Source organism: Schistocerca piceifrons, chromosome 2 (assembly GCF_021461385.2).
Source record: "Schistocerca piceifrons isolate TAMUIC-IGC-003096 chromosome 2, iqSchPice1.1, whole genome shotgun sequence".
NCBI lineage: Eukaryota > Metazoa > Arthropoda > Insecta > Orthoptera > Acrididae > Schistocerca > Schistocerca piceifrons.
This window is the reverse complement of record NC_060139.1, coordinates 576,388,712-576,402,386: the sequence shown is the minus strand read 5'-3', so window position 1 is coordinate 576,402,386 and position 13,675 is coordinate 576,388,712. Positions and strand designations below refer to the sequence as shown.

Here is a 13,675-nt window from a genome sequence, read left to right as displayed (position 1 = left end):
CTTTCTTTCTACACTGTGCCACATTACTTATTACACTTAAGTCCCCAGAAATCTGCAATGCATATTGAAATTTTTATGCTGCCCTACATTTTTCCTCTCAGTTACTTCCTCCTTTATTATAATAATTACCCAGAAATCTGCAATGCATATTCAAATTTTTATGCTGCCCTACAGTTTTCTTCTCAGTTAATTCCTCCTTTATTATAATAATTAGTCCTGGATTCCATAAGAGAAATTTTTCTCATCTATCATTTTCTCTCTATTATTTTCCAGATATTTCTTTCTTCACATATTGTATCTAAAACATTTTCATTTGAAATTTAATATGCTTATCTAATTATTAACATCTTCCTGTACACCCTATTTCACATGCTTCCAGTTTTCTCTTTACTACCTTTCTGTCCACCCACTGTTGATTCATATCTATGGTTTCAGAAAGTCTTCAATTGGACTAGTTCTACAGGAAGAAACCAACTCTTAAGTGATGAAGAATGTAAAATACTCATCTGCTGTCTGGACCTTTTTATTTTATATGTTCAAAAATAGAATCGGCTTAATTCTGTATTTATAGACCAACAAAGACCAAGTGATAGGTAGTTGCACATGTTTGTGCTTTCAGAAATAATTCATATGACTCAAGTTCATTTTAGCAAATTTCCAAACCTTCATTGAAGGAATCTTGTCCCTAGAAAGAGCAACATCAAGTCATCCAAAACACCATGTTTTGCACAAATATAGTTAATACATGGAGGTTTGTATACAAAAATGGGAACATACATCTTGAAATTGTAATGTTGCAGCACACAGGTTAAAAGTACTGGCAGTATGGCTTCTAGTGTTGATTGTTTAATTTCATTCAGCAATACTTCTACATTTAGTACAGAGTACCTGGAATATTCAGTGGCTCTGCTTCATTATCAAGTTTGTAGAAAAAGATTTGTGAATAAAGAAGTGTCATGGTTGAGTAAACTGCTGAAAATAGGAAATTTGTATACATCAATGTAAAGTTAACCTAATTTCACCCAACAGGCTAACTGGTACAGCCACAGAAACTTTTCATTAGTATCATATCTGAATTATCAGATACTCTCTCCTTCATATATGTGCTCCTATTGAAGAGTATTTATTTCCTTTCAGGTTTAGTTATACTGTTTGGAAATCTGCTGTTAGTTTTGCTTATTGTAACACTTTAGTATCATTAATGGATGTGCATTTCATTCTTGACAGGCAGAACTGAAATGTAAATCCATGAAGCGCCATCAGAGGAAAAATGGTTTGAAAACTCGCAGAAAGGCTGTAGAGTTTCAGGATTCTCTGTCATGGAGTTCAGAAGATGAAAAGATGCTTTGTGATAGACAAAGATCGAGACTGCCAAGCAAAAATGATGAATCTACTTTAAATGCTTTAAATGATGTTGATACTTCATTGCAACCACAGTCAAATTTTACGGATAAATCAGCTATGAAAGAATTGCGCTGTAAATCTGTTGATGACAAATGTATTCATACAATCCCTGAGATCCAAATAAAAGAAGAACAGCTAGGCGCAGTGGATTATAGAGTGATGTCAATACACAGTGATACAAGGAATTATAAGGATACCTATAAGGTGAAACAGAGTGTTTGTGACAATCCTGTCAGTACCTATCTCTCATGCAGTGATATTTCTGATGTTACAACATTAATAAGGAGAAGTGAGATTGCAGCAAAGCCACATGAATGTGAATACTGTGGTTTATCATTCAGTCGTGCATCTCACCTTGCCAGACATCGCCGTGTCCATACTGGAGAAAGACCATTTATTTGTGTTTTGTGCCAACGAAAGTTTACTCGTCAAGATAAACTTAGGCTGCATGTGATGAAATACCATGCTTTGGATATAAAAGATAGGAAATATCAGAGTTACATATTAACACAAAAGGTACTGAGCTCTATTTGTACAATTTTTGGACAAAACTATTTTGTGTACCCAAACATGTGCATGTTTCTGAAGTTGTAAAATTAGAAATATTTAGGTATTTATGAAATTAATCATGTAATCTTTTAATTGTCATTTGTTGCTTTATTCAGGTTTATTTTGATACAGCAAATACTGTTACTTGTTACATTCATCTGAACACACAACTGTGACCACTCATATTCTAGGCCAAATACAAGATAAAATTTCTAATACGCTGAACCAAACACATGCACATAATGTACTAAATGTAATATCCCATCTTGATAAGCAGCAGTATGATCTGCTGAACAATTTGTTTGTTTTCTTTTAGTGATCCAGAGACACAGGTTGATGATGCAGAGTACTTGTCATACCTCCTAAACACTATTGTGAATACCAATTTTAAAAGTCTGAGTCAGTACTAAATATTACAAGTAATTTTGTGCTACAAGTTTTGATGTGGAAATAAAAAGTGAAGCTTTATTTTTATTTGGATGTCATTGAAGGCACATTTCTGTCATCCTCCTGCTGGTTGAACCTTAATGATCCAGAATCATATGTTCAACTTTTTATAGGAGATTGCTGTGGTAGGTGTGCTTTATGATAACAGCTTTTAGCTGGTGTTATTTGGTCTTTGCCTCTTGAAATATCCTACTTTAAATGATTAATGTACATAATGCAAACTGAAATACAGCAAAGAGAAAGAAAAGAAAATTCAAGCTTTGTGTCCTGTCAACTATGGCGGCATTAGGGATGTAGCACAAGCTTTTGCTGGGAAGGAAATTTGCTGTGTCCTTTTCAAAGGAACCATCATTGCATATGGCTAGGTGATTTAAGGAAACCACAGAAACCCAAATGTTGATGGCCAAACAGATATTTGACCCTCCTTTCTCCCATATGTGAATCTACTGCCATACCATTGCATCACTTAACTCAGTGAAACATAGTAGTCTTCTTTGTGTTGTTTATGAACCAAATTAGCATTAAGTGACTGAAAAATCCACATAAAAAAATTCTGATGCAGTGTTTGTAACAAGATAACCTTTGTGAAAAAGAATTGCAACACCAAGGAGCAATTGAGCAACATAAAAAAGAGTTAGTAAGTGTGTTTCTACATCCGAAAAATGATTTCTATTCCAATTTTGTGCCAGTCACATAAGAGTGGTTCTAGCAGCACCGCAAACAGAATGCCATTCAGGTTTGCTTTAAATACATGCTGTAATGGTCATAATCTTTGAGATTGTATGTGGCAAGCTGATGTTGGTCAACAGTGCCTTTAAGGTGACAAAGACACCATTATCAACACCTCACAGAGTTTGAGTGAGGTTGTGTAGTAGGGCTACGAGAAGCTGGATGTTCCTTCTGCGATATTGCTGGAAGAGTTGTCAGGAATGTAGCCACTGTACATGATTGATAGCAGTGGTGATGATTAGAATGTACAGTTGCAAGAAGACCATGCTCCAGACGGCCATCTGGTACTACCATGAGGGAATACCATTGTGTTTGGCATATGGCTCCAGAACATCATACTGCATCTGCAGCAGCAATTTGAACAGCAGTTGAAGCCACAGTGGTACAACGATTACTTCAAGGACAACTCATAGCCAGATGCCCTGCAGTGTGCATTCCACTGATCCAAAACTATCGCCATTTGCGACTTCAATAGTGTCAAGCAAGAGCTCAATGGAGAGCACAGTGAAGGTCTGTTGCGTTTTCTGATGAAAGCTGATTCTGCCTTGGTGCCAGTGATGGCTGTGTGTTGGTTAAAAGGAGGCCAGCTGAGGGCCTGCAACCAACCTATCTGCATGCTAGACACACTGGACCTACACCTGGAATTATAGTCTGGGGTACGATTTCATATGACAACAGGAATGCGTTTGATTATCACATGCATCCTGACTGGGTATTTGTATATCAATATGGTGATTCAGCCTGATATTCCATGGAGAATTTTTCAACAGGATAACACTCATCCACATGTTGCTTTTGTAACCCAACATCCACTACAGAGTATCGACATGTTGAATGGGCCTGCTCAATCACCAGATCTATCTTCAGTTGACCACATACGGGGCATCATCAGACAACAGCTCCAGCATCATCCACAAAACAAAATTAACTATCCTTGTATTGACTGGCCAAGTACAACAGATATGGAGCTCCATGCCACAGACTAACATCCAGCACCTGTACAACACAATGCATGCACATCTTCATGCTTGAATTCAACATTCTGGCAGTTACACTGGTTATTAATTACATTTGCAATGGCTTATCTTGTGCACACATTAACCTGTGTTCTTGCAATTTTAGTCACTTAAATATGATACCTAGACAAACGTATTCCCAAAATTTCATTACTCTACATTAATTATTTTCTGGTGTTGTGATTTTTTTCCATCTGTGTATTTCAGATTGATGTAAATAATATAAATAATAAGAGTAGTGAGTGACAATATTTGTTGTACACCTTCAGATCAAAGGAAACCTTAATTCTGAGTTTTTATAACTCTATTGCAACTAGTTTTCTTTTCCTTGAATCCTGCATTATCAATCCAAGGATTATCTCAGAACCAGTGCAGAGTGTTTCTGTGCCAATATCAAAGTTGATGGTCTTGCACCAGCAGTCTTGGTCCCTCAATTCTGACTGCCGTTCTAGTTAAGGTAATGTTACCACTATTGACAGAGTTAGTTAACTCTTCCTACAGCTGGTTATTTTCCTATGTGTTATCAGTACAGATTACACATAGGTACAATTATATGCTTAGTCACACCCATTACAGAAAAGCTGAACTTGTGGACTCATATTGGTGTAGTGACGTTGGCTGAGTCAAGAAGGGCTGAAATCCACATATGCCATCTAGTGGCAAAATGATGAGTCACTAGCTCATCCCAACCTAGTCAAAATATCTGTATACATTGGGGAAAAATACACAGATCAGCCAGAACATTATGACCAGCTACCTAATAGCTGGTATGTCCACCTGTGTCACAGATAACAGTGGCAACACATTGTGACATGGAAGCAATGATGCTTGGTAGGTCGCTGGAGGGAGTTGGCACCACATCTGCACACACAAGTCACCTAATTTGCTTAAATTCCAGGGTGGGGAATGATGAGCTCTGATGTCGTGTTCAGTCACAACCCAGATGTGTTCAGTCAGGTTCAGATATGGGTAGTTGGGGGGGGTGGGGGGGGGGCACCTCATTAATTGGAAATTGCCACTTTGTTCCTCAAACCACTCCATCACACTCCTGGCCTCAAGACATAGCACATTATCTTATTGAAGAATTCCACTGCGCCATCGGGAAAGGTGCTCGTCATGAAGGGGTGTATGTGGTCTGTAACGAGTGTGCAATACTCCTTTGCCATTCTGGTGCCTCACACGAGCTCCACTGGATCTATGGGTGCCAATGTGAATGTTTCCCAGAGCATAATGCAGCCGCCGCTAGCTCGTCTGCAATCCACAGAATGGATGTCAAGGAGCTGTTCTGATAAGTAAAGTTAAAGTTGTGCATTTTGACTAGACGGACAATTGAGCCTGACTAGCTGCTGTGTTAGTCTCTGCCAGTGGTATCATTGGATGCAGTGTGGTGGGGTATATGGTCAGCACAACACTCTCACAGGTGTTGTCAGGTTTCTTGACCTTGGAACTGCTAGTACGTGCACGAGTAGCTCCTCAGTTGGGCTCATGAGGTTGAGTGGAACCTGTTGTGGCCCTACAACGAAGGAAAAATTCTTGGCAGTATCAGAAATCAAACCTGGATCCCCCCATGGCAGTCAGCCATACTTAGCACTCACCCACAGAGGCAGCTTCCTCAGTTCTAACTGTGGCTACTTAATACCAAAGGAATCTTATAAGGTCTCTGTCACCAAGACAAAAATGCTTTTAATAAAACTTGTGTGATATGTAGGATATTCTCAGAGTGTCACAAACAGAATTTCAGAAGTACTACAGTTATGAGTGCAACCTGTTACTGTCCTACAACCAAAGAAAAATTCTTGCCAGTATCAAAAATCGAACCTGGACCCCCCCGTGGCAGTCAGCCGCACCTCGCACTCTTATACAGAGGCAGATTCCTCAGTTCTAACTGTAGCAACTTAATACCAAAGGAATCTCATAAGATCTCTGTTACCAAGACAAAAATGCTTTTAATAATGCTTGTGTGATATCTAGGATATTCTCAAAGTATCAAAAACATAATTTTAGAAGGTAACTGCAGTTACTTCAGAGAGAGATTAGTTCCAGTTTGTGAGACAGCACTATGTGATGGGGCATCTTCTCTGTGCAAAAACTGTTGAGTATGACCCGCCATTTGGTGTTTCCTTGTTTCTCCTTCTCAAATGCTTAGTGGAGTAGATAAAAGATGCCTGTGGACATCTTAGTGGCAGCTACCTCAATGAGTTCCCCAAGCTAAGATGTGAGAATCGTTTCCATAAAGACTTACCCTTGTAATGTGCCTCTTTAATGCTGCATATTGAATGACTTATCCTTAGACCAGATGTTAGTCATCCAATCTGCATCGAAGGACACATCCACGCATAAAAATACGAAGTTGCACTTAGCTGATTACCTTAACGTTGGCTTTGTTGTCTTCTTTGAAGGTATGATAATTTCTGCAGGTTTATTTCCAGAAAGAAAATTATCCAATGAAATGATTGTGAAAATCAGGCAATTCTCAAAATACTAAATGAAATGAAGTGTCTGAACATTTAGACGTTTCTATTCTGCAACATGTCATGTTTTATAAAGGCACAGTTTGAAGAAACGAAACAAAAAATACAGCCACTGTCTGCAGCCTCAAAAAACAACTCACTTTTATAAACGTAGGCTTCTATGGCTATTGTCACATTCAATAAAATTTTTCTGGGTTTGTGACTGCATTGTCAACATATATAAAACTACTGACATTTTGGTCACACCCTGAAGAAGGTTGCTTGCAACAGGGACCGAAATGTTGGTAGTTTTATATATATTGACAATGCGGTCATGAACCCAGAAAAAATTTTATTGAACTCAATTTTATTTTACAACCACTTCCCACCAAATTTGTACAGAAACAAGAAGAATGGAAACACTATGCAAAACGAAGAGTTTAGATCTTTGTCGGAGACAATGGCTGGTACATACTTAGCAGAATTAATATGCTTGAATTTAAAAAAAGTTATGCTATAACTTCAACATTATTTCAAATACATGGAATGTAAATATTTTGGCATTAAATAATTGATTTTTAAGGACACACTTTCTTAGATGAATTTTTCTGTATGTATACATAGATACCGTGCTGGTATCATAGGTTTTTAATGTATCATTAGCTCGAATCCATTACACAGTGTTGTGCTCCCAGCTTGCTCCTGATCTGCATTGACTTCTACAGCTTCAAAATCCCAGAATTTTCAGTTGGCATCATCATATTTTGGCTATAAAGAAGCCAAATCGATGAGAATAACATAAGAGTCTTATTCTTTTTCTTGCCCCTTTGTCCAACATTGGTGCAGTGTCGGTGTGGTTATGAATGGATTTGGCATGGTTAGTTTAAGAGATGGCTTAATGTCCTTCCTGACATCACTCCACCCCCCTGCCCCTCCCCCCACCCCTCCCCCCTCCTCTGGGATGGAATAAGTGCAATCCAACTGTCTGCATGCAATGTTATCCTTTTGAAAGTGAACAAATGTTTTCTAAATGTTTGCAAATCATGTAACTGAAGTGAGGCATGGTTACCAACCCAGTATTCACCTAGTACGATGTGAGGAACTGCCTAAAAATCACATCCAGGCTGGCCAGAACACTGATCCTCATTGTTAACTCACCAGGCAGATTCAATCTGAGGTTGGTGGACCTCCCTGTCCCATAAACAGAGCTGCAACATGTACAGCTATGCAAGCGGTTTGATTAATGTAAGAGTGATTTGCTAAAAGCCCTAGGTGACTTTCTACTGAGTCTCAAGAAGGATAATGAATGAGCTATTGATTAGTAGAGGTATCATTAACTATTTTTCAATAACATGGTCAGCTCTTATAAGTAGCTCTTTGGAGAGGTCATTGTTTTATGTTGAGTCTGTGACTTGCTGCCATGATGCAGCATTTTGATGTTTTTGGGGATAGTTGGATGTGTGAAAAAGCAATGTATGCACTCAAAGGCAGTGACAGTTCAGTGACTGTTATTACATGCACTTCTTAGCAACAGCCATTGGACCAACAGAAGCCAAGAGTTGATCAGCTGTAATTTTAGACTGACAGTCAAGGCTTTGCTTATGTAAGTGAACCAAATCTTGGTATCTAGAATACAGCACGTTTGAAATCATAAAATAGTATCCCACCAGAAAACATTTCAGACGTAGAAATACATGATATTGCTTCTCTGGCACAAGCATTTCTTTCTGTCACCCTCTTAAACACTTGGGGAACTGTTCAAGAACATTCATCTACACAAATCAATGCTTTCTTGCTGCCCCAGGCCCAAACACCATGAACTATCGACAGTGTTTACTTTGTTACATACAAGCCATAACATGCACAGTCCAATTACTTTGTAATATGTTTATTTATTTATTTGCTAAGCATCCATTCATCAAATATATGATGTGGGATATAGCTTACTTTGTACGTTAGTACACAATTTTAAATACTGTTACATAACAGTAAGATTGATTCAATGACATAAATAATTTAAGCACATGATACAGTACAGTAAATAAATGAAATACAATGCATTAATAGACTAGTACAACCTAATATGTAGTATGAATAAGATAGAGGGAAACATTGCATGTGGGAAAAATATATCTAAAAACAAAGATGATGTAACTTACCAAACGAAAGTGTTGGTATGTTGATAGAGACACTAACAAACACAAACACACACACAAAATTCAAGCTTTCGCTATACAGACACAAGCAGACATATATGTCTGCTTGTGTCTGTATATGTGCGGATGGATATGTGTGTATGTGCGAGTGTATACCTGTCCCTTTTCCCCCCCTAAGGTACGTCTTTCCGCTCCCAGGATTGGAATGACTCCTTACCCTCTCCCTTAAAACCCACATCCTTTCATGTTTCCCTCTCCTTCCCTCTTTCCTGATAAAGCAACTGTTGGTTGTGAAAGCTTGAATTTTGTGTGTGTGTTTATGTTTGTTAGTGTCTCTATCAACATACCAACGCTTTCGTTTGGTAAGTACTATAATGTAGTACAATAGATAACAAAAGCAGTTTGATATATGTAATATGAGAAAGGAAGCAACTTAAATTTATGTCAACAGATATTCATTTACCAAAGGAAATTGTTTAAATTTATGTTAACAGGTATTCATTTATCATATAATAGCACCTGTCTTGTAAATATGTTTTCAAGACCACTTTGAATTTTTGTGTTCTTTTATTTTCTTGATGTTGTGAGGAAGTTTATTGTAAAGTTTTTTGCCAGTTTGCAGTGCTCCATTTTGCCTGAGAGTTGTGCTTGCATGTTTGCTGTGGAAGTCTGATTTTTGCCTGCTGCTGTGTGTGTGGAATGCTTGATTTGTACATGCTAAGTGGTTTTTAGTTTCTGAAATTTTCTTTATGTATGAAATTATCTCATGAACATACAGGTATAGTAGTGTTAGTATCTGGAGTGCTTTAAAAAGGGATTTGCAAAAATTTATGGATGTGGCATTTTCAATTGTCCTTATGATCCTCTTCTGTGCTATGAAACAGCTTTTGCTTATTGGCGGATTTCCCCCAAAAATCATCCCATATTGCAGTAGTGATACTGCCAGGGCATAATACACATTTTGTAGTGTTTCTTTTGTTTACACCTAGCTAGTATTTTTTATGCTATGGGATATTGTGCTAAACTTCTTGCTGATGTATTTGATGTATGTGTCCCACTTCATATTGTTCTGAGTCCAGAATTCCAGAATTTTTTTGAGTTTACAGTTTCTAAGTTTTTATGAAATAGATTTATGGTGGGGCTTAATGGATTTTTATTGTGTGTGGTGTGAAGGTGGAGTGCAACAATTTTCTCTGTGTTGTTAATAAGATTATTTGTAATGGACCATCTTGTAACGTGTGTGGTGCAATATTGTAGTTCTGCAGCAGTTTTGCCTTTTACCAATACATGTGTGTCATCTGCAAATTTTATATATTTTCTGGAATGGCTAGAGGATTCTGTGCCATTGATAAATATTAAGAACAGCACTAGACCCAAGATAGAACCTGGGGAACACCATACTTCATTTCTTTTCTTTTAGATTGTTGGCTGTACATAATGTTTTCATCCTGATACATGATTTCAACTATCTGCTCTCTGCTTTTCAGGTATGATGTCACCCACTCATGTGTCAGGCCTCTCATTCCTACATACTCCAATTTTTCAAGTAGTAAGCTGTGGTTTATCACATTAAAAGCTATTGTGAGGTCCACAAATATTGCTGATTTGTGTTCTTTCTGTTCTATTGCACCAAGGCTTCGTTAACAAAGTGAAAAATGGCAGTTTCTGTTGATTTGAGTTTTTTTGAACCCATGTTGGGTATTTGATACAAAATTATTTTTTTCTATGAATGAAATCAGTCTTTTGTAAAAAAACTTCTTCCAGTATTTTAGAAAAACCGGACAGCCAGAATATTGGTGTGTAGTTTTTTTTTCATTTGTCTTGTCTCCCTTCTTTAAAGAGGTCTTACCTTGGCCATTTTTAGTTTTTCTGGGAAAATAACACTACACAATAAAGAGTTGCAGAGATGAGTTATGGGCTTAGTCAGCTATGTTGCACATTCTTTTATATTTAAAAGAATATTTAAAAGAATGTGCAATGTAATCGGGAACATGGTCTGTACCTGAAGAAAATTTTGATTTTAATTCCGTTTTAATATTCATTATTTCCTTTTCATCTGTTGGATACAAAAAGATTGCTTTTTAATTTAACTTTTTACCCATCTCTGTTTCCAGAAGCTGTTTTCTGCTGTTGTTCCATCAACGTGTTTGCTGTTTCTGTGAAATATACATTAAATGCATCAGCTACTCTGTGTGGGTCAGAAATTTTGTCTCCATTTTCAAGGAGATTTGTATTACTGTGTCTTTCCTGTGTTTTTCGTTTCTGTCCTAACAGTGGCCCAAATTCTTGCATTTTATTTGTAGCTTTTTCCATGCAGACATAATTTGTTAGCTTTTTTGACTTTCTGGTAACTTTATTTAGGATCTATTTGTCTCTTTTAAAATATGCATCAAATTTTGGAGTTGTTTTGATTTGCATGGCTATAGCAGCGAAATCTTTTTCCTTTTAGTGAAACTTTTTTGCCTGAAGTTATACAATTACTTTTTGCATGTTTTCCTAGATTTTCTTTTTTCTGTTTGGGAAGCACAGTTCAAAGTAATGCTGGAAGGTGCTTAGGAATTTATCAAATTTTTCATTAGTATTGCTACAGCTGTATACTTCCTCCATCTCTTTAGTTAAGCAGTTAATAAATGTATTTATGTTTTGTACACTGAAATTCCTAGCAGTGGTTACTAATGGTTGGTTGATTGATTGGGGGGAGGGGACCAAACAGTGAGGTCATTGGTCCCATCAGAAGGATGGGGAAGGAAATCTACCATGCCCTCTCAATGGAACCATCCAGGCATTTGCTTGAAGCGATTAAGGGAAATCATGGAAAACCTAAATCGGGATGGCTGGATGTGGGTTTGAACCACCATCCTCCCAAATGTGAGTCCAGTGTGCTAACCACTGCACCACTTCGCTCGGTGGTTACTAATGTTTTGTTAGGATGTACAGGGTGATCTATTTTCACTTATATTATCTGTGCAATATGATCTCCAAAACCTGTGGTGAAACATTTTGCATTACATTTTGTAAGAATACCAGTAAATATTTGGTCTATTGTTGTGGCTGAAGTGTTTGTTATGCATGTTGCTATTTCCATTGTAGATTTCAAATTAAATGTTAATAGGTGGTTCAATATGTCAGTTTGAGTTTTGATTCTACAGAAAAATCAATATTAAAATCACCACTAATAATGAGACCTCTGTTCTTTTTTGATAATTTATGAAAGAGGTATTCTAAATTTTGTAGTAAAGTGTTCATGTCACTATCGGAGCCCCTGTACAAACAGATTATGGCCATATTTTCATTTAACAGTTCAATACCTGATATTTCCATATCTCTTTCTCTGGGAATATCTTCCAGGAACTGAATGGACACAAATTTGATATCATTTATAATGTAGATACAGTTGCCACCACAACCTTTTGCTTTCCTGCAGAAACAACTACCTCGTGTGATGTCTGGAAGATATGCTATTTTCAGTGTGTCTTTCTGCAGCCACTGTTCAGTTATACACAGGATTGAAACATCTTTAAGTTCATTTTCTCGCAGTACTTGAAATTCATCAAGTTTATTTGTTAGGGACTGCACATTTTGGTGAAACACTACAGGGTCCTGAAATTTGGGACCTACTTGCTTCTACTGCTCCATTTTATGAATCCTGGATGAATGTGATGCTGAGTTGGCATCCTCCTTATTCTGATGTGCAGTAAAGTTCTCATACTTCATACAGGCTGTCTTCAATCTTCCTCTGGGTTGCCAAGCAATGGGAGGTTCTTCTGTACAAATGATGGTGTCTCTTTCTTCTTTTCTGGGAGTGAATGTCTGGAGGATTGTGGTTTCTTCTTCCTTGAGTCTGATCTTTTTAGCTGAGTGTTTTTCCATAAAAAACACACACATTTTGTTTAGGTGTCCCTGTGTCTTCCTCCAATAGTTGATGCTGACATTGGGGATATTTTCATTTCTTCTTCAGCAGCTAATACTAATGTTAGTGCTGGTTTCATATCTTGTTTGGGTTTTATGTATGCATATTTCATTTGATTTATTGCACTTGGTTGTTGGAGTTTATCTTCTTCTGTGACTGGTTTTATCTGTGGTGGCTGGCTATAGTTAGACTTTGTTTCCGGTTGTATATGTCAACACAGCTTTTCTTTTCCCTTCATCACCACACACAAACCATGTTTTACATAATCACTTCATCTCAGGAATGTGTTCACATTTACAGTGTTGGCATGACTGTGCTTTAGAGTCACATTTAGCAAACAGTTGTTGATTTGATATAGTTTGTTGTTACAGTGTAACTCATCAAATTTCTAAGGAATTGTACAGAGTATGACTTTAATATGTTTTGTTTTTTGTAATAGACCAGCAACACTCTCTGTGAAGTCCTGAATCGTGTTTTTTATATCATTTGCTCCACCCATGATGATCAAATAGTCATCTTTTGTGATATTTGTGATCTTGCCTTCCACATTGTTCATGACTTCTCTAAATGGTGCATTTGGTTTTTTCAATGAAAACGTATGAGAGTTGGGCTGTATTTTTTTTTAAAAGAGTCTCTCACAATGCCACCTATGACTGTCTGCTAACAGGAGAATTTTCTGTTTCATACCTCCATTTGTCTTTTCCAATTTGTTTTTTGTACTTTTACCGCCATCTCCAGCTGAGCTTTGTTGACTTTTCGAATTTTTATCAAATAGGCAACTTCTACAAACTGTAGATTTTCACTGGAGTGTTTACAGTGTTTGATAGCTATTTCATTCTTCATTTTGTGTGTAACTTTGCACTGTTCATTGTATTCATTTTTGTGGATAACAAGTTCAAGTACACTAACTTTAGATTCCAGCATTTTGAGTTTCTTCAAAAGGCCACAGTTTTCTTTTTTAGGCACCCCTATAATTTCGTTTTTTCTTGAAATCTCATGCTGTAATTCCACAAT

At 37.2% G+C, this 13,675-nt stretch overlaps 1 protein-coding gene across 4 annotated transcripts in view; it reads left to right on the top strand.

The window, feature by feature from the left end:
• LOC124776569 (zinc finger protein 3-like) overlaps window positions 1–13,675 on the top strand; it is a 63,921-nt gene that overhangs the window by 45,492 nt on the left and 4,754 nt on the right. For all 4 annotated transcript variants that reach the window (XM_047251614.1, XM_047251615.1, XM_047251612.1 and 1 more), the window contains one exon: window positions 1,228–1,920. In XM_047251614.1, coding sequence (XP_047107570.1) covers window positions 1,228–1,920 — 693 coding nt within the window. The remainder of the gene's footprint in view (window positions 1–1,227; window positions 1,921–13,675) is intronic.